Source organism: Cyrtonyx montezumae, unplaced genomic scaffold (assembly GCF_038088225.1).
Source record: "Cyrtonyx montezumae isolate F1298 unplaced genomic scaffold, pur_monq_1.0 scaffold_14, whole genome shotgun sequence".
Taxonomy (NCBI): domain Eukaryota; kingdom Metazoa; phylum Chordata; class Aves; order Galliformes; family Odontophoridae; genus Cyrtonyx; species Cyrtonyx montezumae.
Window position 1 is genome coordinate 6980858 of NW_027071870.1, and position 25135 is coordinate 7005992.

The 25135-nt window shown below is 35.3% G+C and overlaps 1 protein-coding gene across 3 annotated transcripts in view; it reads right to left on the reverse strand.

Annotated features, from left to right (window-relative positions):
• Positions 1-25135, reverse strand: part of NEBL (nebulette) — a 239943-nt gene that overhangs the window by 29080 nt on the left and 185728 nt on the right. Inside the window, exons 11-22 of one of the 3 annotated variants that reach the window (XM_065731351.1) lie at positions 23972-24079; positions 19177-19284; positions 18084-18194; positions 15279-15389; positions 12743-12853; positions 11997-12107; positions 11384-11494; positions 10822-10926; positions 6418-6510; positions 2212-2304; positions 1737-1830; positions 621-712 (exon numbers count right to left, since the gene is read on the reverse strand). The exons of the other annotated variants lie outside the window; for them this stretch is intronic. Coding sequence (XP_065587423.1) covers positions 621-712; positions 1737-1830; positions 2212-2304; positions 6418-6510; positions 10822-10926; positions 11384-11494; positions 11997-12107; positions 12743-12853; positions 15279-15389; positions 18084-18194; positions 19177-19284; positions 23972-24079 — 1248 coding nt within the window. The remainder of the gene's footprint in view (positions 1-620; positions 713-1736; positions 1831-2211; positions 2305-6417; positions 6511-10821; positions 10927-11383; positions 11495-11996; positions 12108-12742; positions 12854-15278; positions 15390-18083; positions 18195-19176; positions 19285-23971; positions 24080-25135) is intronic. 3 annotated transcript variants of the gene reach the window in all.

The following is a 25135-nucleotide window of genomic DNA, read 5'->3' on the forward strand; positions in this document are numbered from 1 at the left end:
ATGGAAGACTATTCTGTTTACCATCTGCAGGGGTTTTACTGCTGTCTGCCGCTTCTTATGGTACTGCAGTGACCTCTCCCCTGTGCCCCTCAAAGGCATGTATTACAAGCCAAAATAAACTAAGATAAATATAGATATAGATAATATCTTACCCTATCTTATCTATCTAGGACTACTCAACTTTGACAAAGGTGGCATGCTGGAGAGTGGAATGGATTACTGCATGTTTTTATGCTCTGAATCACAAAAAAAAAAAAAAAAAAGAAGGAGAGAGAGAGAGAGAGAAATAAAAAGAAATCTGCACTGAAGTTAAGTTCTCATTTCCTTTATCCATATTCCTTTACTATAACTTACTCCTGAAATATAGCAACTGAAACTTGGTAACAAGAGACATAGGTTCTTGAAAGAATGACTGACCACTCACATTTTTTGTAATAACCATAAGTCTTAATATTTTTGTTGCCCATATGTGCAGTCATGTATTCAAAGGCTACAAAATAAATTATCAATGAATGACACAGTTGCATTTATTAGGCATATCAAATCTAAATGCAAAAGCATATTCTTATATTCCTCCAGTCACTGAAAATATAAATGACAAAAAGAGTCGAACAACTTGCCGAGCTGATATTGTCTTGATTCTTCTTGACTCTCTCTATCTCAGGAGTGATGCTCACAGCAGTAGCTTTGCCAGGCTGCTCTCTGTAGTGAACCTATTATTTAACAGAATAAAATGGTACATACTATGTCAGCTAAAGCAATATCAAATTGTATTACATTAAAATGTATGATTCAAAAGGTCAACCAGGAAACAAGTGAAAAGCTGAAATGCATTTCAAGTTTATTAAAGATTATAAAATTTTGTTTTTGAAGCATAGCCTTGAATTCTTTCTGTAAAGTCTTCTTCTTAATGCATTTGTGTGAATATGCACACATATGCACACAGCATCTCATCATTTACCACACCAGTCTTCAGCAGTACAGAGAAATATCTTCTATTTGGAATGGAGTAAACCACAAATAACATAACAAACTCAGAGCAAATGAAAAACCTGAATTTCAGCAATGAACACCATAAATGTGTATTTCTCCACACGCAGAGATTCCATAAGGATATGATTCATGTTTTAACTTACATACTCTGTATATTCAGCCCCACTAAATATGGATGCTGATAGAAGTCCCAGCAAGGAGTAAGGCTCACTAACAAGGTACAACTTCCTCAAGAATGCAACAATGTACTTCAAAATTCCTTACCTTCTTTCACATGCTCCTACAAACACTATAACTTTCTAATGTTTTTTTCAGCCATTTAGCAAACTCTGTTGGGAAAGTTAGTGAAGAGCCAGTCTCTTGCCAGGCAGGAGAGACCCGGAGTTTCAGTTTTACCCATTAAAAAAATAATACTAAAAGGAAAAAAAAAAGCTGGATAAAGAATATTCTGTGTATTTATATATATATATATATATATATCCATTAAGATTTCCTGCAAATATCCAAGATGCTATAACGTTTCAAAAAAACTGCAGCCACTTCTTCAATTGAGATATGCTGTTGCACATGCCATTTTCTGAACCAAGCCGTGGCTTTTCAAAACTGCTCCCTAAAAGGTTTTCAAGTAATTGCATTAATGAGCCTGTGCCTAACTAACAAACAGGTACAGGTTCTGGAGGCAAAACGTCATACTGATCCTCTGCACCCCACAACTATGCAAAGGAATAAATGAGAGAAACTTCCCATGCTGACATTCTCCTGATTCCTCTTGACTCTTTCAATCTCCGGAGTGATGCTCACAGGTGTAGCTTTGCAGAGCTGCTCTTTATACTGAACCTAGTAAATATGGCATAAGGTATTACACAAAGACTTCCAAGCAACAGGAATACAATAGTGCATTAGAAATCGTTACAGAGCACACTAGATTTGACTGGAAAATATCATTCCTCAGTAAATATCACCATCTTTCAACCACAATACTTAATACTCACCCTACTCTTATTCCTCTGTTTCAAAGGTGAACAACTGATGTTTCAATGGGAATGTTTCACTCTCTTTGATGTTAGTCAAAGTGCAAGGCTAAGGAGTTATCATCTTAATCATTAACTGATTAAATTAGTCTTTGTGGACAAACAGGAACCAGCACAAACATCACACACATATTCACAGAGGCTCCAACACACAACAAAGACTGCAAACGATGAAAACGGGGCACACATTGCTTATATTCTTTTGATTTTCCTTTATTCTCCTTAGTTCAGGTGGATCAGAAATAGGTGTTCCTTGCTGAATTTCTTCTTTGTATTTAATCTGTACAACAAATATTACAAAATATCAGCAACTCATAAAAGATAGAGACAAGTAATAAAACACAACTTTTATACTCCTTGCATGCACTGCACAGCTAGACCAGACCTACCAGAACCACTGACCTGAATGAGATATATTTCATTTCTGAAATAGACCATTGGGTCTCAGATAGATCTTATTTGATAAGATGTAGACAAAATGTATACAACAAATCTGGTATCCTAAAACTGTTACAGCATGAATACACATTACATTAGATTGCAGCTATCTTCGTGGTAATTGAGATGCTGCATTTACTACTCGGAGATCTGCATCACTGACAATGACTTGGTCTTGTATTATCTTACTGAGGCATCTGCCAGTCCAGCCCAGAAACAAAATATTCTACAGATGTGACTCTGCAAGGGTGGATAGCTTCAAAGTCTGGTTGAAGTTCTCTGAAAACATGCACAAATATATTACGAAGATTGCAGATGTTTGGATGGATTATGCCTTTGAAGACGCTGTCAGAGATCAGTGATGTTTTTGCCACATCCCTTCTGAACAGCAGTATGTTTGGATATGGTAGAATCCACAGTTTGAAAGACACAAAGAACTAGAAGCACTTCTTCAATTATACATCATATGTACCAAAAATGGAACTCAATTTAATGAGGAAGTACCATGAGGTAAGTGTATACAGTATTAAAAAGAAAGACATCATATTTTCTGTTTTTCCATATGCTATCCAACAGGGTCATCTTGGAAAAATTAGTGCAATGTCTTTTTCTTTCTGTCTGTTACTAAATATCTGTTCAGTATTTGGCATACTCTGTTTCAAATCTCTTATTCCACTGCAGCATAAACAATAATCAGAGTCCATGTCATCCTTTACCATATGGCATGCTGCTGTCTTCTTTAAAATGGTAAATGCAACAGCAACATTCACAAAAAACATTCAAAATGGTGTCTGCAGTGATGCATGACATTAGTAAACACTTCTCATTAGCAAGACTCAAGGAAGCAAAGGACGTTAAGAATAAGAGAATAGCACAATTAATGTTTTTGTGCAGTTTTATATTTATGTAGCATAAAAAATTTATTTCAAATAAATTTTTACGGCTGCAAAACCAAGCATTCAAAAGTCATAAAATGATACAAATAACTTCATCATTTTTACCTTAGTTCTGCACCTTATACAAATAAATTCAATTTTCAGCTTTTAATATATTTTCTACTACTATATTCTTTTCCTCTTCACATGTCCTATAACCTCCTTTATCAACAAAAGCTGTTTTTCTCAAGAGAATTCTGCTTCATTCATTATACATAATCAATGATCCTTACTCACTGAGTAGCTCACATATGAATGAAGACTGTTTTTTCATGCTTTTTATTTTTTAAAAACTGTTTTCAGTTTCTGCCCTGAAGACAGAATTTCTGATTTCCTCAGGAAATCACTAATGCTTCTCCTCACTAAAGTATATGAGTTTTTACATAAATTAATTGCTTTACTATGCTCTGAAAGCAGAAGAAACAGAACAGCGACAAGGGAAAGCACTATTTTCACCAGAGAGAGCCAAGACGTGTAGCAGCTACTCTGGGAACATCATTTAAAAAACAAAAGATTATACTGCTCCTGAATTCAAATGACAACTCCCACTGAACTGTGCTCTGTTAATCAGAAAACCAAAGCAGGTTTGTCTCAGCGGGATTGTACAAAATCAAATGGTTAAGGATTGGATCACTAGGCCTATACACAGGGACTTGTATTCACGTTCTTGAGTACTGACTTGGTGACCTTAATAATGCTCCCTGAAGGTAGAGGCAATTACTCCTGATGGAAAAAAGTATTTACATTCCTTTTGTGCCTTCATCTTAAGCCCCTTGTTGTTTTTTGCAGTAGACCTTAACATTTAGATTAACTGCCCAAAACCATGAGAATAAGCACAGTTTGTTACCTCTGTAGACACCATCATTAAAGAAATTGGTAATATTTTGACTAATGGAAAAATATTTGAATATTTTTTTTATCACAGATTCACGCAGATAGCAAGGAAATATTGAATCTAAACTACCTCAGGTCCTGTTTCACCTCTGGAAGGATGCACCTGTGCACAGGAACACACCACTCTGCCTGTCCATCCTCACCTCTGGCCTTTCCATTTCATAGCCAACCCCTTTAGACTCTGGACTAAATCCACTGTAGCAAATACCACTGGCTAGATAGTTTTCAACTCTCTTCTCCAAGGCATGGTACTGCCAATTTTTTTTTTTTTTTTTAACACAGGCTAAACAACTTGTTTTTCTGTGGAGTTATTCTTGGAAGCCACTTTGGCACAAATTTATAAATAAATGATCAAACAGATAAAACAAAAACAGCCCAAAGCACAGATCAGAAATGGAAAATTTCAGGGCAGACAGTTAAGGACTGACAGAAATATTAAACTATTGAAAACAGAATCTTTTAATAGAGAGCATTAGGTAAGCTTAAAAATTGGCAGTGCTACTGTTCCTTAAAATACTTCAAATTGTCCACTGCTTAAGTCTTAACCTGCCTTTTTGGTGCTAAATATTACAAGAGTTTCCTGATGAATTTTGCACAGTTTTCTCCCTCAAAAAATTCATTCCTCATGCTGTACCCATCTTGCCTCTCCTTTAATATAAAGAAGTTAAAATACCCTCTTAGTCATTTGTATATTCTTGGTTCAGATTCAGTTATAATCCATGGGTCTGATGTTTGCTTTTAAAGTTTTGTGAGCCACAAAACTCTCATCCTACCCACTCATCAGAACAGGTGAGATTAGCTCAACCACGCTGGCTGCCACCACCTTGTTTTCCAGGATGAGAAAACAAACTGTTCTGAGATTTGCCTCCAATAGATGTCATGTGGAAGAATCTCATCTCTTTCAGAACATGATGCAATGGCCTTATTTTTTTTTAATACTATATGATGACTGCTATTTTGGTCAGACTTTCCTATTTAATTGGAGTTTTTGCACTGTTGATGAGTATCAAATTCCATTAAGTTTAACTAGCACAGCAGTTTTAAATCTGTCCTAAATCCTGGCTAAATTCAAAGATATGTGTAAGATGTTTAAATCTAATACAGTGATAATTGGTGTAATTTGTCTTTCTTCTTGGACTCTTGTAAATTACATCATAGAATTTCCCCTTCACTGGCAAATAGTTTAAAACTATTTCATGCTGCCTTTAAATTTGGCATTCTTTCCTTTTAATAATTACTGTACAAAACCTAAGTAACCATGTGTACTACATGCAAAAAAAAAACATTTTGTAAAATATTAGCTCTTAGTAGGCTAGCACAGCAAAAGGCATGCTACTAAATCACTACCACTAAAATCATGACCACGTTTTGTATTTCTCTTGATATGCTTTTGTTCAAGTGCATTTACCAGCATACTGATCTACCTTTCATCAGCACTGCTTAGACATTCTCAAACAGCAAAAGCTGTTTTAGCTTGAGCACTCAAGCACTACACACACAAGAGCATTTTTCTACTTCACTCTGAAATGTGCCCAGTAAAAAGTATGAGTATGATTACTCCTAGTTAAGCGTGTGTGTGTGTGTGTGTGTGTGTGTGTCTGTGTCTGTGTCTGTGTGTGAGTGAGATCACTCTTAAAATAAATGGCTGAGGTAACTAGATTTTAAGGTTAAGACATTAACTTTTCAGCACACATCAAGGCACAAATCCTCAATCTCACAAAGTTTGAGATGGGCATCCATTTATCTCTTCTCAAAGTGCAAATTGTACCAAATCCTTGGTAATACATGCACACTCAGCAGCAACATTAAAGATTTTCTTTTCTGTCATGTGACTTATGACTGCAACTCAGCCATATCAGTAAACACATTTTGTATTTCTCACTCTTGAAAGACAAAACTCTTTCCCAAAATGTCTTTTTTCCTATATTTGACAATCCCTCCATTTGAAATTCTACCTTTGGACTCAAAGTAACTATGCTGGAATGGAGCTTTATATCTGAAATCCAGTGAAATAGTATTGGAATGAGATGTGCGACACAAAGACATGAATTTTTAGTACACAAAAGGAAAAACAAATCTGACCACCATTTACTCACCTAAGAATAATTAATGCTAATAACACTTACTGAACTAATATTCTGTTGATTTTTCTTTACTCTTTCAATCTCTGGAGTCTCTTTAACAGCTGTGCCAGCTCCTAACATCTTCTTATAAAACACCTTTATTTCCCCCAAAAGAAAAAGTAATTATTAGAATGTTAGCATTGCAAGTACAAGTTCCCATAAAAGATCTAGGCAATTTTCCAAGTTCCAAATTGGTCTGATGACAGATTTTGCTAAGAAAGCAAATACTTCATTTTTTTATAAATCAGAACAATTATGAATAAGTATAAAAACATTTTGTTTGTTTTCAACTGTAAACCAAACATTCTATTATAATCCTTCAGGCTGACTTCAAATATGCACAAACATTTGTAATGATAGTTTTAACTTTAGAAATAATATTAAAATTTAAATCAGTGTTAATGAACATTTAAAAATGCAACTTTATGCTCAAGTAATCTCACTGATTTCAGTATAATTGAAAATGCATGTACATGTGAGATTTTAATTTTGGGTTTACTCTTCAGATTTTAAAATGTTCTAAAATGTTAATAGGTTCTATTACTTCTAATTTAACAAACTATAAAATGACATATTCATGACAAAATAACCAGAAAAGCCAGAGCTACAATCCAGGTCATGCAATTTTTGTCTTCTGCACTCAAGCCAGAAAGCTGTGAACTGTATCTAAAAACAAGGCTCTGTTCTGAAAAGTAACACTAGCAGTTTATACAAGGGCTGCTGTGAAAGTAAAAGTCTCCTATTTTATTATGTTGGCCCACAATGACAGAGGTGGATGTTGGTGGTATGGCAGTTGAGGTTACATCTTCACACCAGTATTCCATCACATTTTGTTGTTGTGTGACAGATGGCAGCAGAGGGGCAGTCTGACAAAATGGCATCTGACATGAACATTTGTATGAAGCAAAGGGATGGAATAGAACTCCACGCAGAGAAAACTACACCCACAAACATTCACTGCTGAATGTTTATAGAGATTAAAGAGCAGATATGAGCACAGTGAGGTGGTGGGAAGTGCATTTTAGCAGTGGTGACAATACTGGATAACCATGAACAGCTGTTACACCGTGAAATGAAGAGATCAATCAGATCATCCATGTGAATTGGTGACCACGGAACTGCATATGGAGCTGAATATTTTTTTCAGTGCATTGAAAACCATGGTGGCAACACTGGAATATTGCATAGTTTTTGCCAGGTAGACTATATGAATGCTTACACAGTAACAAAAAGAACACCATATGCAAATTTGTCAGGACCCATTTAGGATCTATTGAACCAGTACAAGGCTGAAGGAACCAATTTCCTGGACTGCGTCATTATCAGTGATGAGATGTGTTGTCACCACCATGAGCCAGTGTCAAAACAGAAGTCCATGGATTGGTAATATGTGAATTCCTCACCAAGGAGATCTCACCACTGTTCAAGATGCAGCCCTCAGAGGTTAAAGTGATGTGCACTGCCTTTTGTGATATGAAAGTGGTGATCTTCCTGGATTTCCTGGAACCCAGACAAACATTAACTCTGCTGCATTGTGACACTGACTCAGCTGAAGGCTAGAAGCTCCAGAGCTGGACCAGAGAAGACAACCTTTCTCTTGTAACACAGTAATGGCAAAGATCTATACTACTTCAAAGACTGTGGAGCTCATTGTGAATCTTTGCTGTACTGTCCTACCATACCCACCATACAGCCCAGATTTGGCATCTTATGACTTCCACTTCTTCAGGCTGCACAGGCAATATTTTCCTAGCAACTATACCATCAAAGAAGATGTGAAACAACAGGTCACTTCTACTGGTGCAGATTTTTACAAGTGTTCATCACTGATGAAAATGCATAGCTAATGTTGGTGACTACACTGAAAAAACACTGTTCTGTAGCTAACAATTTACTCAAACAAATAGTGTTATTGTGCTCTTCATATCTGTTGTAGTTTCCATGGAAATAAATGGGAGGCTTTACTTTCAGAGTGACCTACATGAAATTCTCCTCCTAATTTCAATTGTTTCAATGAAGTATAAAATAAAAGCACATCAGTAGAATCAATCATCCAGAGTTACTGAAGGAAACAGTAAATAACTGCTCCACAAATTCCAAATATGGATTTAATTTAAATAACCAAGGAGTAATTTAAATAACTCCTTAAGTTTTATTTTTATTTCAGCATTTGTTGTCACAGATGTTACCATTCCAGTATTTCCAGACTAGCAGTTTAAAAACAAGTCTGGTCCTGGAGTTTGTAAAACAGATCTTTGCGATCTAGCATTTCTACTTTTCATGGACCAATGTTTATTTTACTACTTTTAAAAATGTATTTCTCAAAAACATCCTAGAGGAGAAACATTCTAGAAGAGAATTAAGTATATAAGTAATTTTCCAAATATACAAAAGCCTTTAACAATTAAGAATTTTGTTTTACTGTATGAGAACAGAAACAGTTAATGAGGAAGAACTTGAAAAATATTTTGCACATGCTATCAGTACAAGGTTTAAAGATTTAAATAGTGGACTGAAGTAAAATACACTTTTCTTCCCTACCAAGGAGGCAGTGGTAAAAAGTATTGAAGCAAGGAATTTTTCTATGAAAGAGAATATACAGTAAAAAAACCTACTGTAAGTATCCTGCCAAATGAGTTAGTGAGCCATAAGCAGCGCTGATCTTTACTGCAGAGCTAGCCATCATTTTTTCATCCCATAAGACAGGAAAATACTTGGGACAAAATCCAAAAATCAGAAGCCAATTAAGTGTCATTAACTTTTTCTATATTGAGGTGTTCCATTAAGTCAGTAAAAAGGAACTCACCTTAATAATCTAATTTGCACAATAATGCTGAAATATTAGAATGAATAGAAAGAAAATAAATTCGCAATTCAGTCTCACTTACAAACAGCTTTCTTAGATTTGGAAGATCCACTTCAGATACACAAAAATGGTGATCACAATATAAGCTCAAAGACACAATCTTCTTATTTCATATTATGTAGTACACTAACAAGGAGGACTGTCACTTTTGGCAGACTGGCCTACATGGCTGCAACATGGTCAGATGCATAGATGCTTGTAAAGGCTTAACTAAGTAGTGTAGGGTTTTTATATGGCTGGTATCTAACTGTTTGTGAGCCCACCCTGCTTAGATCTGCTGACCTATTTGAGGGCTTCATCAAAAGCTATCAAAGACTGAAGCAGAGAGGAAAGCAGATCAACAGGGGCTAGCTGGGATCCCTTTCATTTTATGTGGCTGTGGTGTAGGATGCCAGCAACAGCAGATACAGTGTTAATCACCTTCACACCATGCAGCCAAGAACCATTCAAAACCAAGAGGCAACATGCTACCAGAAACAAAACTGGGATCGGGTGCCTCTCAGCAGCTTATATTAGGAAGATGTAGCTTTAGGCTGTTCTCATCTGAGGGAAGGAAAGTAGCCAACACTTAATGGGTGGAAGAGGTTAAAGGAGAAGTAAAGCAGCCTAGAACACCCTCAGAGACTTCTCTCCTTTCCCTGCAGGCGCTTAATTCCCTAAGGAAGCTGTAGAGATACATGATAGCACCAGGAAACTATCTCTGGGGCAAACTAATAGACCTTGTACTTGTAGCCGTGAAGCTGACAGTAGCTCTAAACTGAAGAATTACATCTGTGTCAGATAACACTAAAATATTGGAGTGATTGATATGCCTTTCTCTCAAATCATTGGCTTTATTAGTATTATTTAATCTGCCAGAAAAACAGAGACTAACTGGACAGCCTTTGGCTCTGAAGGCTAAATTTACCCTCATTCTCTTCTTCTGTAATATTAAAAGCAAATCCAAAATTACTAACAGCAGAGTTAATGGGCCCAAAGAGGAAATGGAACTGAACACAACAATCATCAAGTGGGCAATCTTCGAAATCATAGTTCATAACTTATATATAAGGATAGACTGAAACTTAAATCTAGCATAAAATTTTAAAAATGTAACCAGTGTATCATAAAATCATTAGACATATATTTATGAAACTTGCTCTGTTCTGATTTTATACCAGAATGCTAGTGTTCTGTACATATGATAAAGAGATGAAAAATCCTATATGCACAGTAAGAAGCCTTAGTAATTTTGTCCATTTAAATAAAATACTTCCTGAGGCTGGATGGAAAAAGAAAAGAAACTTTCTTTTAAAAAATGATTATGGCTTGGAAAGGCAGTATAAGTGGTTTAGCAATCCAAAATAAGTGTCACACCTAGAAAAACTGGTTATTTTTTTCTCATTGAAAGAAATGAGTGATACAGACTTTGCCAGGAAAATTATGCAAATGGTTCAAAGGACATTTACTCATAAGTTCCCTATTTCATGCTAAGGCACAAGGGAGACTATTTAAGCTGAAAATATCTAAAAACATTTAAGAGAGAAGCACTTATTACTCACTGAACTGATGTTTTTCTGAGTACTTTTTATCCTCTCCATCTCTGGAGTATCTGGGACAGCAGAATAGTTACAGAGCATCTTCTCTGCCTCATCTTTGTACATTTTCTGAAAAATAATTTTTAAATGTCAATTCTCTGTTTTGTTAGAGCTTAGAATATCCAATCTGCAATAAAAAATGCTTATGCTCATGAGAGTCAACAGCCATTTACAGTACTTATTTCAACTTCTTTCCTCCATGATTCTCCTATCACTGTGTGACCACTACATCCACACTATCTGTGTGGAACAACTGACAGTGAAGAGATATAAATATATAGTATTTCTTCCCATTGGGTAATGTAAAAAGATCTGCAAGTACATTTAAAAACTTACAAGATGACTGACATGGCATGACAGGCCTAAAGACAAATAAGAATCAGGCAGTAAGACTTTTCTATGTGTAAATTCGTTTCATATAGGTTTGAAAGCCTCTACAGAGCTAGTGAAGTATTTTCAGCAATGTACTTCTGGCTCTTATTGTTATACAAAAATAAAAAAAAGTTAGCCCTTGAACTACACCTACCTGGCTTGCTATTTCTGAAGCTCTTTTGACCCTCTGTATTTCAGGAGTAAATGGACCAACTTGCATCCCTTTTCCCATAATTTCAGTCTCCAGATCTTTTCTATATTCTTTCTGCAAAATAAAATAAAATAAAATAAAATAAAATAAAATAAAATAAAATAAAATAAAATAAAATAAAATAAAATAAAATAAAATAAAATAAAATAAAATAAAATAAAATAAAATAAAATAAAATAAAATAAAATAAAATAAAATAAAATAAAATAAAATAAAATAAAATAAAATAAAATAAAATAAAATAAAATATAAAATAAAATAAAATAAAAATAATGTAAATTAGAGTAAAATAGAGAGCAGTGAACTGAAATAAAATTAAAAACATATCCCTGAGTATGCAGTGTAACTAATTCCATGGTTATTTGTACATGTTGTCTTCAAAGCTACACTGATAGCACTGATTAGCCTTCAAAAGAACTGCTTCAATTTCTGTAATCTGATTTCTCTTTTTTTTATTTCTTTAAACAACTGTGCAGTGCTTATTCCTTTTAGCACAGGTGTTTTTAACATCTCATTCCTTTTCACTTCAAAAATAATAGATCCGATCTGTACTCACCTGGCTTACAATTTCAGAAGCTTTCTTTGCTCGTTGTATATCAGGGGTATCCATGCCCACTTCCATTCCCTTTCCTTTAATTTCATTCTCCAAGTCTTTCTTATATTCTTTCTGAAAAGATTAATACTAGAATTACATGTCCAGAAATCAAATCCTTACATTTTTCCTGCCTTACTCTGTTAAATTCAACTAAGCAGTCTCCTTAAAGATCAAATAACTTTTGGTTCAACATTATTATCTTTGTAGGACCTGTTTACAATACAACTATGCTATAGCTGCTATCCGGTTTAAAAAAAAATTTAACAGACTGCTCTCTTCAAATTTGAATGTCTTTCATATTTATCTGTCTTTCCAACTTCAACACCCACAACCAGAGGAATATGCAGACAGGAATTTTCACCCCTCACCTGTTCTTTATGAGATTCAGACAATGAGGCCTTTAGCATTTCTCTAGCTGTGTTTATCATTTGGACCTACCTATACAAGCAGCTGCTATCTAGACCTAAAAGTAGGAGGGCCTGCAGCCACTGAACACAGTCAAGGCGAAGCTTGGTTAAGGGTCAAAGTTCTGAGAACATTTAGGCTTCTGCATGTGTGGACTACACAGCTTTCAGACTCCATAAAACTCATCAAACCAGGTCTTTAGTGAATCTGTGGTATGCCTACTGCCTAGATTATGCAGAACTCTCAACAACAGTAATTTGCATTCTGTCAAATGCAAAGCTTGCAGCAGGCACAGTACTTACAGTGCTCACAATTTCAGAAGCTTTCTTGGCTCGTCTTATCTCAGGAGTATCTGGACCAACTTGCATCCCCTTCCCTTTAATTTCTGTTTCCAGGTCTTTCTTGTACTGTTTCTGTAAGATAAAACTTTATACATTAGGTTCACAATAGTCAGAAAGTTATGGGTAAATTTTTACACAAGAGCTAATTTAAGAGTCACATTTTCAACTCAATCAAAAATCTCAACTAGAGGGTTAAAACTCTCGAGAATCTTGTCAAGATTTTGACAAGAAAACATAAAAACCTAGAGGAGAAAAACTTCAGGAGATATTCACTGAATATACAAAACTACACCACTGAATTTGGGAGAGGGGGGCATGAGCCATACAACTTGCTGTAATTATCCTCTAAAATAAAGAGGCTGTTTAGTTCAGCAAAACATAGTGTAATAAGCTGGTACCTGATGCCAGACTAATTGAAACACAATTTACTTTTAAGAAAATAATTTTTTAATGAAGATTACATGCTAGAAATTTAATACTATACCGAACTGTTTCCACTGACCTTTCAGAACAAGAAACTAATTTATTCATTTAATACATCTTTCCTGAACCACAGCCATTAGACAAGTGGCTGTACTCATCCATGATTACTGCTTTCTCCCCTCAACATAAATTATAAATAACTAATAACCAGGAAACAAAATTAATATTTCATCTTCAGCTTATTCAAGCATGGATGTATTTCTTGTTTATCACCAAATGATATTAAAAAGTAATACTGAAGTATACTATATACAGTAGTTGTACTTTTTAATACATTATACTCAAAGTAACAAGAACAAAAATGATTTCAATTCTCTATTTCTGTCTCACTCTGATGAGGAAATGTGATAAAACTACTCTCTACTTCCAAAACCAAACTCCAAACTTCCCCCTTTTTTTTTTTTGTTCAAGTTTTAGTTAATCGATGAGAAGACACTATCTCTCATTTCTTCTCTGTTAAAAGCAGAACGGCAAATGCTTCCTTCCAACTTCCTACTGTGTACACAACAAGGAAAAGATAACCTCAGGAGTTATAGCTGTGTATTCCTGCCCTTACTCACATTGGTAAGGTTGGCCTTATGCATGGCAGTATCTCTGGTTATTATGGCTATAGAATATATCTGTGTAAACAAATACACATATCAAATACATATAAAATATGTAAAGATGTAGGGTTATCCAAAAGTAATGCCTCCTATTTATTTCCAAGGAAATTATAACCGGTACAAAGAGCCCAAATACGCTATTTGATAGAAAAAAGAATCAGCTACAAAACAGTTTCTCAGCATAGTAATCACTATGAATTTTCAGCAGTCATGAACAAGAGCTTGCATGTCACACTCGTAAAAATGTGCACAGTCATCTAAAACGTGGTTTGTCTTTCATGTCACAGTTGCCACTGCTGAAATGCACCACCCACTGCCTCACTGTGCTCACATCCACTGTTTGTTTTCCACAAGCATTCAGCAAGTATCAACAAACATCAATAGGTACAATATTTTCTGCATTGAGGAATTCAGTGACACACTTTTGCTTCATCCACACTTCCATATGAGACGCCATTTTATCAGTCTGCCCCTCTGCTGTCATCACATGGCAGCAAACTGTAAGGGAATGCTTGTGGGAAGGTTTAACTTCAACTGCCATACCAGCAACAGCTGCTTCTACCATTGTGTGCCAACATAATAAAATAGAAGACATTACTTTTGGAGCAGCCCTCCTATATACAAACATTCACATGACACGTGGTGCTAGCTTTGGAGACTGAGTCCTAAAGGAGTACACAGCCTTGACAAGAACACAAGTTCCTCAAGATGACTTTCAAGTGACACAAGGCCACTGAGTCTTTTCTTTCTAGTCCCAACTCTTCACTGGGAGTAGGTCACACTTCTGATTGTAGGAAATCTCCAGAACAACTTAGATCAATACTGCTGACACCAGAGTTCAGTTCTAAAAACATTCCCTGGAAAGAACCTGCACTTGTCTAGTTGTGAAGGCAAGCTCAAGAAAACTCACTTCTTCAGGAGCAACTCTACTTTTGGGAAAAAGCTTTCAGAAGTAAAACATATTTTTTGGATAAATATTATTTCAAAGATGTTTGACAGACATTATTAATATTTACTTTTAAATAAGAGAAACAAGTTTCAGAAAACTGGAAATTACTTCCTTGACTTTCCTTCAGAAGTTCATTAATATTCAACTCTTTTTCCATTGCAGTATTAGTGACACTAGTTGAACAACCAGACTGAAAAATGAACACAAATTTAAATGTTCTACCTGTTGGCTCAACTAACAATTTACATTGACCTTTTCATTGTCTCAAAAAAAGAAATATTTGTCTCAAGTTTTTTCCAAACTTTTTCCATATTCATAAATCAAAACAGAACCAGCTTTACTTTAAGTTCTTACATATTTCATTGCAGATTATGTTTAAAGAATGGAATATTTTCCATAGAGTTGTACAATTAAGAGTGAACTTTCTCTGGCATCAAAAATCCTAACTAGCACAACATACCTCATTTAGTATCTGAGCTGCGTTTTTCACTCTAATCAAATCTGGCGTATCTTCAAACACTGTCATTCCTTTTCCTTTCATCCATTCTTCCAAATCTTTTCTATACTCTTTCTAAGGATTTAAAGAGAGATTTCTCCAGTTAATATTGTGTGCAAGATCTTGAAAAGAAATGCCATTTATTGAACATCTGGAAGGCCTCTTTGAAATACCTATAAAATATGAATCATCAGAAGGATTCAAAGTTAAAATAGAATAAAAAATTATCAAATCAAAAGCTACAACGTTGCAAAAGTCAAAAGGTTTTAATATAGCCATGTATTTTCCTGTTGTGCTCCTGAAAAACAGCCCTCTCCTGTACAGTGCTAGCACATTATTTAGGGGCCTCCGCTGTCTATCTACATGTTAAATGCAGAAGCATTTGCTTATACACAGACTAGTACCTGCTGTGCTGCCGTTTTTACCTCCTTTTCATAAATGGAATCACAGTTAGGATGGATTCCCTGAACACTGTACCAGGTAGGACCAGTCAAAATGACTGCTTGATAAAGCATAAGGTAAATACAATATTCCTACCATTTCTCTTCAGACACTTCACTGTTACGATCTATCAACATTGAGCAACTGCAGCCTCCAGAGCACTCAAACGTTCAGAATAAAATTAAAAGCACACAAGAATCTGTCTGTGGACATTTAGTTCTTCTTCTTCTTCCCAATACCTAGAATGTTGACATAAGTCCAGTAGAAGTGAAAAATCTTTTACATGTTGTACGATTTTTAATTGTTCTTAATACAGCTTGGTTTGTTTAGTTTCTTAATGCAAGGCATATAGAATTTTGAAGAAAATATTTTTTCAGAAGAATTTGCATTCACACAAATTAATACTCTTAAACCTGTATTAACTTTACAGGAAGTAGCACCTTTGCCTCAGCATAAGCCTTTTTATAAACAGAAATAAATCAGATTTTTTAAAGAAGCTTCCTTATATCACCAGAAGAAGCCTCTATAACAAGCAGAGAACTTCTAATTTAGAATTATCAAATTCAGTTCTTTCTTCTGACAGTCATGAATATGGTTTCAGAGAAGGTTTCTATTTTTACAAAAATTTTAAATATTTGCAGAATCATCTATAGTAGGAAGGTAACAGAATTTGCCAAAAGACAGCTAACAGGAATATTTTTGAATAATCAGTTTTTTAATAACAGCAGGTTCTCCTCATGTTTTAAATAGTATTTAAATCTTATTATAGATATTCACACAAAAGTATATCCTGAGCTTTATCCTTCACTGAGAAACAAGTACATTATATTCCTGACTCTTGAAAGATAATAACTGATTTGATCTACATAATCTCTGGGGTTTGATTCTGCTCTTTGAACATGGATATAAAATCTGAAATTCAGTATCTTTACACATTAAAATACTATTTCCATTTTCTTTTGTTTTTCAACAGATACACCTTATTCCCTAAGTAATGAGTTGTAAATTCTAAGAATTAGAGAACAGCTAAATACATGTAGCACTACACAGGGAAGTTAACTAAAAGTTATTGAAGTTGTAAACTCACAGCACTTCTGCCACTATGTATGTACTATCCACTTCTGTGTACACTTACTGAGCAGCAAGATCAACACAATGAAATGCAAGCATTTGCATTTTTTCCCTAGTCAGCAAGCACATGAGCGACACAAGGGAGTTTTGTATGCACAGAATGATACTGTACAAGCTAGATCAAGCTTGAGCCTTGCCTGACAGACAAGTTTATCAAAATAAATTATTTATTAGAGGATGCATAATAAAGAAATATATGAAATGAAAGTCTTTTCCCACAGCACAGACTGGGATGATCTATTTTAAGAACAAGGCAAGGAACAAGGTTCATGGGTTTTTCATTTTAGCAGCCTCAATTTCATCCATACCTGTGAGCTATACCAATACCATCAATTCTTAATACAATAAATATAAACAAGGTACTGTTGGATCTCAAATTCAAATGGAGAAGATCTGGGAGCTCTGATACCTGTAACCGTGCATTTTAAGTTTAGAATTTTCCAATACATTTACTTCTAAGTTTTGTTAAATAATAAATCTAATGCATAGAATCAACCAATACTCAAAACTGAACATGAAAATAGTTAAGACTTGAATAATACTATAAAAATTAAAAGGCTAATTATATATGTATTCTCAGTCACAGAAAGAAAAAAGTGATTTAACTCCTAATGTCATATACAACTGAAGAACAACGAGCATACAGAAAATCAACATCTAAAATAATTTGCTTATAGCAGATTATGTACTATCAAAGCAATTTTACTCTTCTTAACCTTCATTCATAACAAATCTAATAGTGAACTGTTCCGATTAGATCAGTTAAAAGTGACTTACAATCAGCTATCCATGTAACTATAACACACTATCATAAACTTGAATTACTCAAATGGAAAGACTGCTGTATGGACACCAACAAAAATCTGTCTTTCAACCCCTTCATCTTTTTGGAAAGCAAACACCAGAACCTCTCCAAAATCCCATCAGATATCTTTTGCAGCATGTCTGGAAGGTCACCAAATTTGGGCTTTTTGGGCCCATGAGAGGAACAAATTTCAAAACCAATGTTCTCACAAGGAGTGTCCTGCCAGCAATCTATTTTCTATGCAATCATCTGATTTGTTCATTTAACTCTGTTTTTCTGGTTCATGTGTGCTGAACTTTATAAATTCCTTATATTCATAAAATAAACATCAGTAAATACCAATTCTTACTACATTTATATCTTAAATAACAACAGAAGAAAAAATCCTTTACCTCCTTCAGAAGATTAGTGACTTGCTTTATATGCAAGAACTCTGGGGTCTTGTCTAAATCCAGTGAGGGCCTTCCCTTGAGACTTTCTTCAAAATCTTTGCGATACATTTTCTGTTGAAGCAAAAACAACAACTAGTTGTGTATGCATATACATTTCCAAGTCTATTTCAGAAAGAACACTATAAAAAGAGACAGAAATGAGCTATGTCGTTAGTTATCACACTAATAAGTAATGTTACTACTCATTTCATTATTTAGACTATCTATACAAGATATGTGCAATTTAGATAAATATACATATGTATCATATTTCCAAAGAGAATATTTAACCTGATATATGAAAGAAACAATTTGCTTAGTTCAGAAAAGAGAAGTCAAATGCCATTAACCCACAGAGAGTTTGCCTGTGCTACCTTGCACGTGATCCCCTGCCCAAACTTACAGTCTAAAACTGTCCCTGTGTCTTCAAGGGAGGAAAGAAAAGCCGTTGCTTTAAAAAAATTAATTCCTGATCTAGATAACCCCTTCAGCTTCTTCCCACTTCTCAGAAGTTATCAGAGAATCACAGAATTGTAGGGGTTGGAAGGGACTCCAAGAGATCATCGAGTCTAGCTCCCCTGTCAAAGCCAGGTTGCACAGGTAGGCTTCCAAGCGGATCTTGAATGTCTCCAGAGAAGGAGACTCCACCACCTCTCTGTGCAGCCTGTGTCAGTGCTCCGTCACTGCACCGTGAAGAAATCCCCACACACTCTTGTGTGGAACATCCTATTCTTCAGTTTGTGTCCATTTCCCCTCATTCTATCACCACACACTGCTGAGAAGAGTCTGGACTCATCCCTTTGCCTCCTGCTTCTTTGATATTTATAGACATACGCCATATACAGTGCTAGCATCTCCAGCTTTCAGAGAAAAAAAATCTATCTTGAAGGAAGAACTGAGCTATAGAAAGGAGAACTTGGTGCTATTTCAGCCCTATCCTCAGTTTATAAAACTTCCATGATCATTTCATCTATTTTCTTAACCTGTGTGCAAGACATTTGTTAGTCTTTCTACTGATCTAAATTTTGGACATTCAGACACACATCTTACTAACCTCACTTTGCATCTTTTGAACATCCTTTGAAACTTGATACATTGGTGTATCCACAAACTCAAGCATTGATTTGCCTTTAGATTTCTCATAGTTCTCTCTGTACTTGACCTGGAAAATGAAAATAAATACTGTTAGCAGATGAGAGAAAGTGTGATCTGACTGCTTGCTACATCTCTCTAGAGATTTTTGACTTAGAAGACTCCTCCAAAATTAAATCTATTGGAGAAACAAGGTAGCTAGACAAGGAAACTTTTTCTGGAGTCATGAATTCCTTTGCCTCAATATGTCAGACTTAAAAATGATGCATTTTGAAAACAGCAGGAGAAAGGAGAACCAATCACAAACCTTTAAATAATTGCATGATTTTTGCTGAGTGACCTATGGCTGAAAACTTGGCAGCTTTGCAGTATGATCCCATCATATTTCCGTAGAACAACACAATTACTCTAATTAACAACAAAATCTGCTTCACAGCCACCACGGGTCTGTTTTTCAGGCTCCAGAGTAACATTTTGAAACATTTTTGTTGAAAAAGAAAGGAGAACTGTTGCCTCCATGGAAGCTAGTCTTGCATGGACATTCGTCTCACAGCTACCAATAGCCGTGACCTTAGAGCTAGCTGCAAAATCATATTTAAGCACACATGGCTAAGACACTAACATCCAACTCTATGCTAACACATGAAGCAAAGACACTCTGTAGTATATTCTACACAAGAAAAAAAAAAAAAAAGGAAGAAAAGCTATACATCAAAATATGATCTTCAAAATGATAAATGTCATTTTAATTTATTTGCCTCTTCAGAAATACTGATGCCTGAGTTTGAGAAAAGTGTTCAGAATCTCTTCCATCCTCAGACTTCTGCACTAGATTTGAATCCTGGAAAAACAAACTCTCTCTATGTGGGGTACTTCAGATTGACTATGCTTTGCACATCGACGCAATTTGTAATGCAGCTTCATGCCTGATTTAATCACTGTTAGAATGCTGCATTTTTCTCTTTCCAAGATTTTTTTATGATCATGTATACCTGACTTTGAAGCACTACATTCACTTTGTGATGGATTTGCTAAGCTGTATCCAGGGTGAAGTTATAGCTTTTACTTTGCTTAAATGGTTTCTTATATGCATATGGAAACAAAAAAAAAACAAAAATGTTAACACAAAAAATACAAGCAGAAGATTTGCAATTTAAATACTGAGTATATTTTTCACTTTCCACATCAGGAGTTCTCCTGCTAAATTTGAATTTAAAATATCTGTTTTCTGAAAAAAGATTGATGGTGATGTATCAATGAAAGGTTATTATAAAAATAACTTTTCTAAGTTCCTAGAGAATATGTTTGTTCTGTTTATAAAAAAGCGGAGTTTTATGTTAGCTAGAAAATAACCATTATTTTTTACATTTTAAAATGCCAAGGATGTGATGGTCTGTGTTTGCCTCCTAGTGGAAATAATTATAAATGTCACAAAACTGCTTCTGTCGTGAAAAAGAAATGAAAAATTACTTCCACTTACAGATACTGACTTCACACCTTTATTATATTCCTCAATTAATTGAACTAATTTTTAAAAATCTATAAAATCAAATGAGATAAATTGCACCATTTTTTTTCTACACAACACTGAAGACACCAGATTTGGATTCTGAAGTCTATTTAGTCACCTTGCTTCAGAGAATCCAAAACAACTTAAGTTCCATTTTTTAGCCTGAAGTTCATAACCACCTCAAGGTTTTTATAAATTGGAAAAATATAAAAGGTACAAAGCAATAAACTAAGTGTTGCTACATAGAAGTTTTAACTGATGCATCTCCATAGTTTATGTCTAAGTAAATTACATGTATACCATGTGAGGGAAAAGTCACTCCTAGTTAACTCTCACTCATCAAAATCATGCATACAGTACGACTCCTGCAAGTCCAAATCATAATGTATGTAGCTCCACAAGTAATGCCTCCTATTTATATCCATGGAAACTATAACAGATACTGAGAGCACAATAACACTCTTGATTAAGAAAATTCTCACCAACTAAACACTATTTTTCAAAATAGCCATCATTAGCTGTGCATATTCACCAGCAATAGCCTGCATGGCACACTCGAAAAAATCAGTATGGCCATCCAGAACGTGGCTTAACTTTCACACCACTGTTGCCACTGCTGAAACCCATCATCTCACTGTGCTCACATCCATAAGTATTCAGAAAGCATCAAGGAATGTCAATGCACACAACTTTTTCTGCATGGAGGAATTTCATTTCACTCTGTTGTTACATACACACTTCCATATCAGATGCCATTCTGTTATATTGCCCCTCTGTTGCTATCTGTCACATGATAACAAAATGCAAGGGAATAGTGTTGGGAAGGTTCCCCTTCTACTGCCATACCACCAACATCCACCTCTGACGTGCACCAAAATAATAAAATAGGAGGCATTAGTTCTGGGACAGCCCTTTTATTTGTGTTCAAATATGCTCATCTCACTTTTCTATGAATTATTGGAATTTACTGCCATGGAAGCTGACTTGAATAATAGTTTTGCATTTGTATTCTAGTACATGTATTTCAAAAAGTTACATGGACTTTCTTTTACATTCCAGGTCAATTGGCAAATCAGCTCAATTTAACATATTAATTTATCAGTTCAATTAACTATACAGGTTGCAACATATCACACCATGACAGATGTGGCTATGTTAAGCAAAAAACAAAGAGAAGAATAATGATCAAGGAAGAAGCAAAGCTGGGAAAATAGTAAGAACTTCTGTGTTTCGTACTATTGGTCAGAAGTAAAAGTTGACCATGAGTCTTTGGAAATCAGTGAATGACACAGTCTCTTTCACACACAACAGATTTGGTACATGCTATAGAGGGACAGGGAGAACACAAAGAAGGTGTTCGAGAAGCGTGGAGAAAGGCAGGAGAGAAAGCCATGGTAAAATCAAAGAGATGACAGAGGGAGGTCAAATCTGAGAAGGATTTTGAAAATGAGATTTCTGTGGAAGACAAATAGATAATGGAGACTCTAAGAATTAACAAAGCATTCCTCTTTCTCCTCACAGAAATTAAAAATATCCGCCAGCATCTGGACAACATAAAAATCAGAGACACAGTATTTAAGGAGTCATTGGAAAAGGGTATACAAATAAATACATTTTGCAAGAAGTAAGCAGCTTTACTTCTTGCAAACAAAAGTCCAGGTTTCTACCTCATTACAGATGATAACCTGATCATGTTCACTCTGAGGATATTCATTCAATCAGTAAAAAAAAATGCCAATCTTACATGACAGTGAAGGAAACTAGAATCAGGCCAAAATGCAAAGAAATACACAGGAAGTGAAAACTAAGAACTTCTTATAATCCATTTAAAAAAAAAAAGATAGTATTAGCTTCACACATATCAGAGTGACGCAGACAAAAAGCAATTCACTAAAGAGAAACACGAAAATCAAGTATAGATGGGAAGGTTGAATTATTTTGATTATTTTAGGCATAAGCCTCTTTAAGCAGGCACTGACTCAGGAGATGATACAGTATGCTACTACTGATCATTAACACTGACCATTTCCCTGTGAATCTCTCACCTCCTGCCAACAGTGAGTAATCCTCCTTCCCAACACCACCCTCTCACCCATCTCCACAGAAGTGTTGTTGTTTCTGGAGTGAAAAAGACAAATGCAGCCTATCAGCCTCCAAGCACTGCACATGTAGCATAGGCGCAGCTGGAGGGGGAGAGAAGCTTCAGCGTTGCACAGAGGCCACAAGTTTCCTGCCTATTTCTCCCATGAGATCCCATTTGGAGCACTACATCCAGGCTTGGGGCCCCCAGCACAAGAAAGACATGGAGCTGTTGGAGCAGATCCAGGGGAGGGCCACAAATTGGTCAGAGGTCTGGAGCACTTCTCCTGTAATGGAGACTGGGTTGTTCAGCACAGAGAAGACTTTGGGATACCTCACTGTGGCCTTCCAGTACCTAAACAGGGCCTCAAGGAGAGTTGGAGAGGGAGTGTAGTGATAGGTTAAAAAGGAATGGCTTTACACTGAAAGAGAGGAGATTTAAGTTAGATGTTAAGAGGAATTTCTTTACTTGGAAGGTGGTGAGGCACAGGCAGCCCAGAGAAGCTGTGGGTGCCCTATCCCTGAGGGCATTCAAGGCCAGGTTGGACGGGCACTGGGCAGCCTGATCTATAGGTGGTAACCCTGCCCAAGGCAGGACATTGGAAATAGATGGTCTTTAAGCTCCCTTCCTACCCAAGTTGTTCTATGATTCTGATACTATTTCAACCTCACCATCAGTATCTTATGTCATAGCACCAGCTCCACAGAGGGGCATGGTCTTTTTATGTAGCAGGATGGAGTTTTCTAAGGGAAGCTAACACTTAATAGGCTGCTTATGGCAAAGCTCCAAATATTAAACTAGCCTAATTGCCACTTCTGTAATGAGACCTGCAGATGAAGGAAATGTTAAGATCTCAGACAAGATAAATTTGCACAAAAAGAAATAACTTAAATCAACAAAGAAAAAAATGTGGAAGATTTTAGACATGTAATAAAAATTAATTAAGTAACAGAAGTCTGTGTGATTCTTACCTAGTATTCTAGTTGTTTTAATAAAAGAGCCTCTCTTCCCTAAAGTTCTTTCTTCCCTTACATCCCCCAACTACTACGGTTACAACACTACAATTGCTATATATGAGATCATGACACTAGTAGCAAAAAATTATCTATAAATATCAGATTTCTTACTATATATTTTTTCCAGATCATTATTATAAAGGCAACTTACATTGCTATGCATTTTGCTGATATTTAAAGCATGGTTTAAATACAGCAGGTTTGGTAGATCAGAGGCTGGATCATGCAGACTTTCCTTGTAATCTTTCTTGTAATTCACCTGCAGAAAGAATTCAGCTTAGGTAAAATAAAGATTAACAACATAATTCACAGCTAACAACGCAGTAAGTCTGTCCAGAAGCACAAAGCATTAGGCACTTGCCTGAACAATCTATATTAGACACTAGATGGTGCTCGTTTACTATTATTTAGAGAATTAAGAAACAAAAAAAAAAAAATCAATAAAGGACTCATTCCACCTGGGAACTACTCGAAGGTTTACTCAAGAGACATAACAAAAATCACAAAATCACATGTTGCATGATATTTCCGACTATTTAATTTTTTTTTTCTGTTTATTCCTAACAATTTTGCAGAAAAGGTATTAAATGTGCATTTTCTGCAATGCTTTGTGGTTATTAATTTTAAATGTTGCTGAAATATTATTCTCTCTCTCCTGATTCAAATATTACACTAACTGCCCATAATAAAAAAAGATATACATAAAACAGATAAAGGACAATGTTATAGGATATGTTATTTAATACATATTGTTTTCTGCAAAGTTAAGAAATATAATAATCTGTGGCAAAAGTTAATCACTTAACGAAGTAGCAGAAGATAACTTCCTATCACAGCCTATAGTGGATTTTCCATATTTTTGATATCTGGACACCCATTTTCACAGGAAGAACACTACCGAACTTAGCTGTCTTAGATGATAAAGCTCTTAAGCCAGTACCTTTAGTCACCTTCTTACATATATCATAGTCTTCACTGAGCTAGTCAACTTTCAAATCAACAATACAGAATGTAAATATCTTTTACAACAAGCAATTTAACAATTTTTTAAATTATTATTTTTTTAATAAGCTTTTAGATTTCGGAAAAAATTATTCTGCTGAATCCTTCCCAAAGCCAGCCTCCCCTGTCTCCTTTGAACAATGTCCCACATTTGGGAAACAACATGCTACAGAAGTAAAGGTTGTCTTTAGGCTATAGGGGATCACACCCTCAAAAAAGAGCTCACATTCTTAGCATTAGACACACTGTTAAATGTATCATCCCTATATCATTATCGCTTGATAAAAATTTTTTCTCCAATCTGACTCCAACA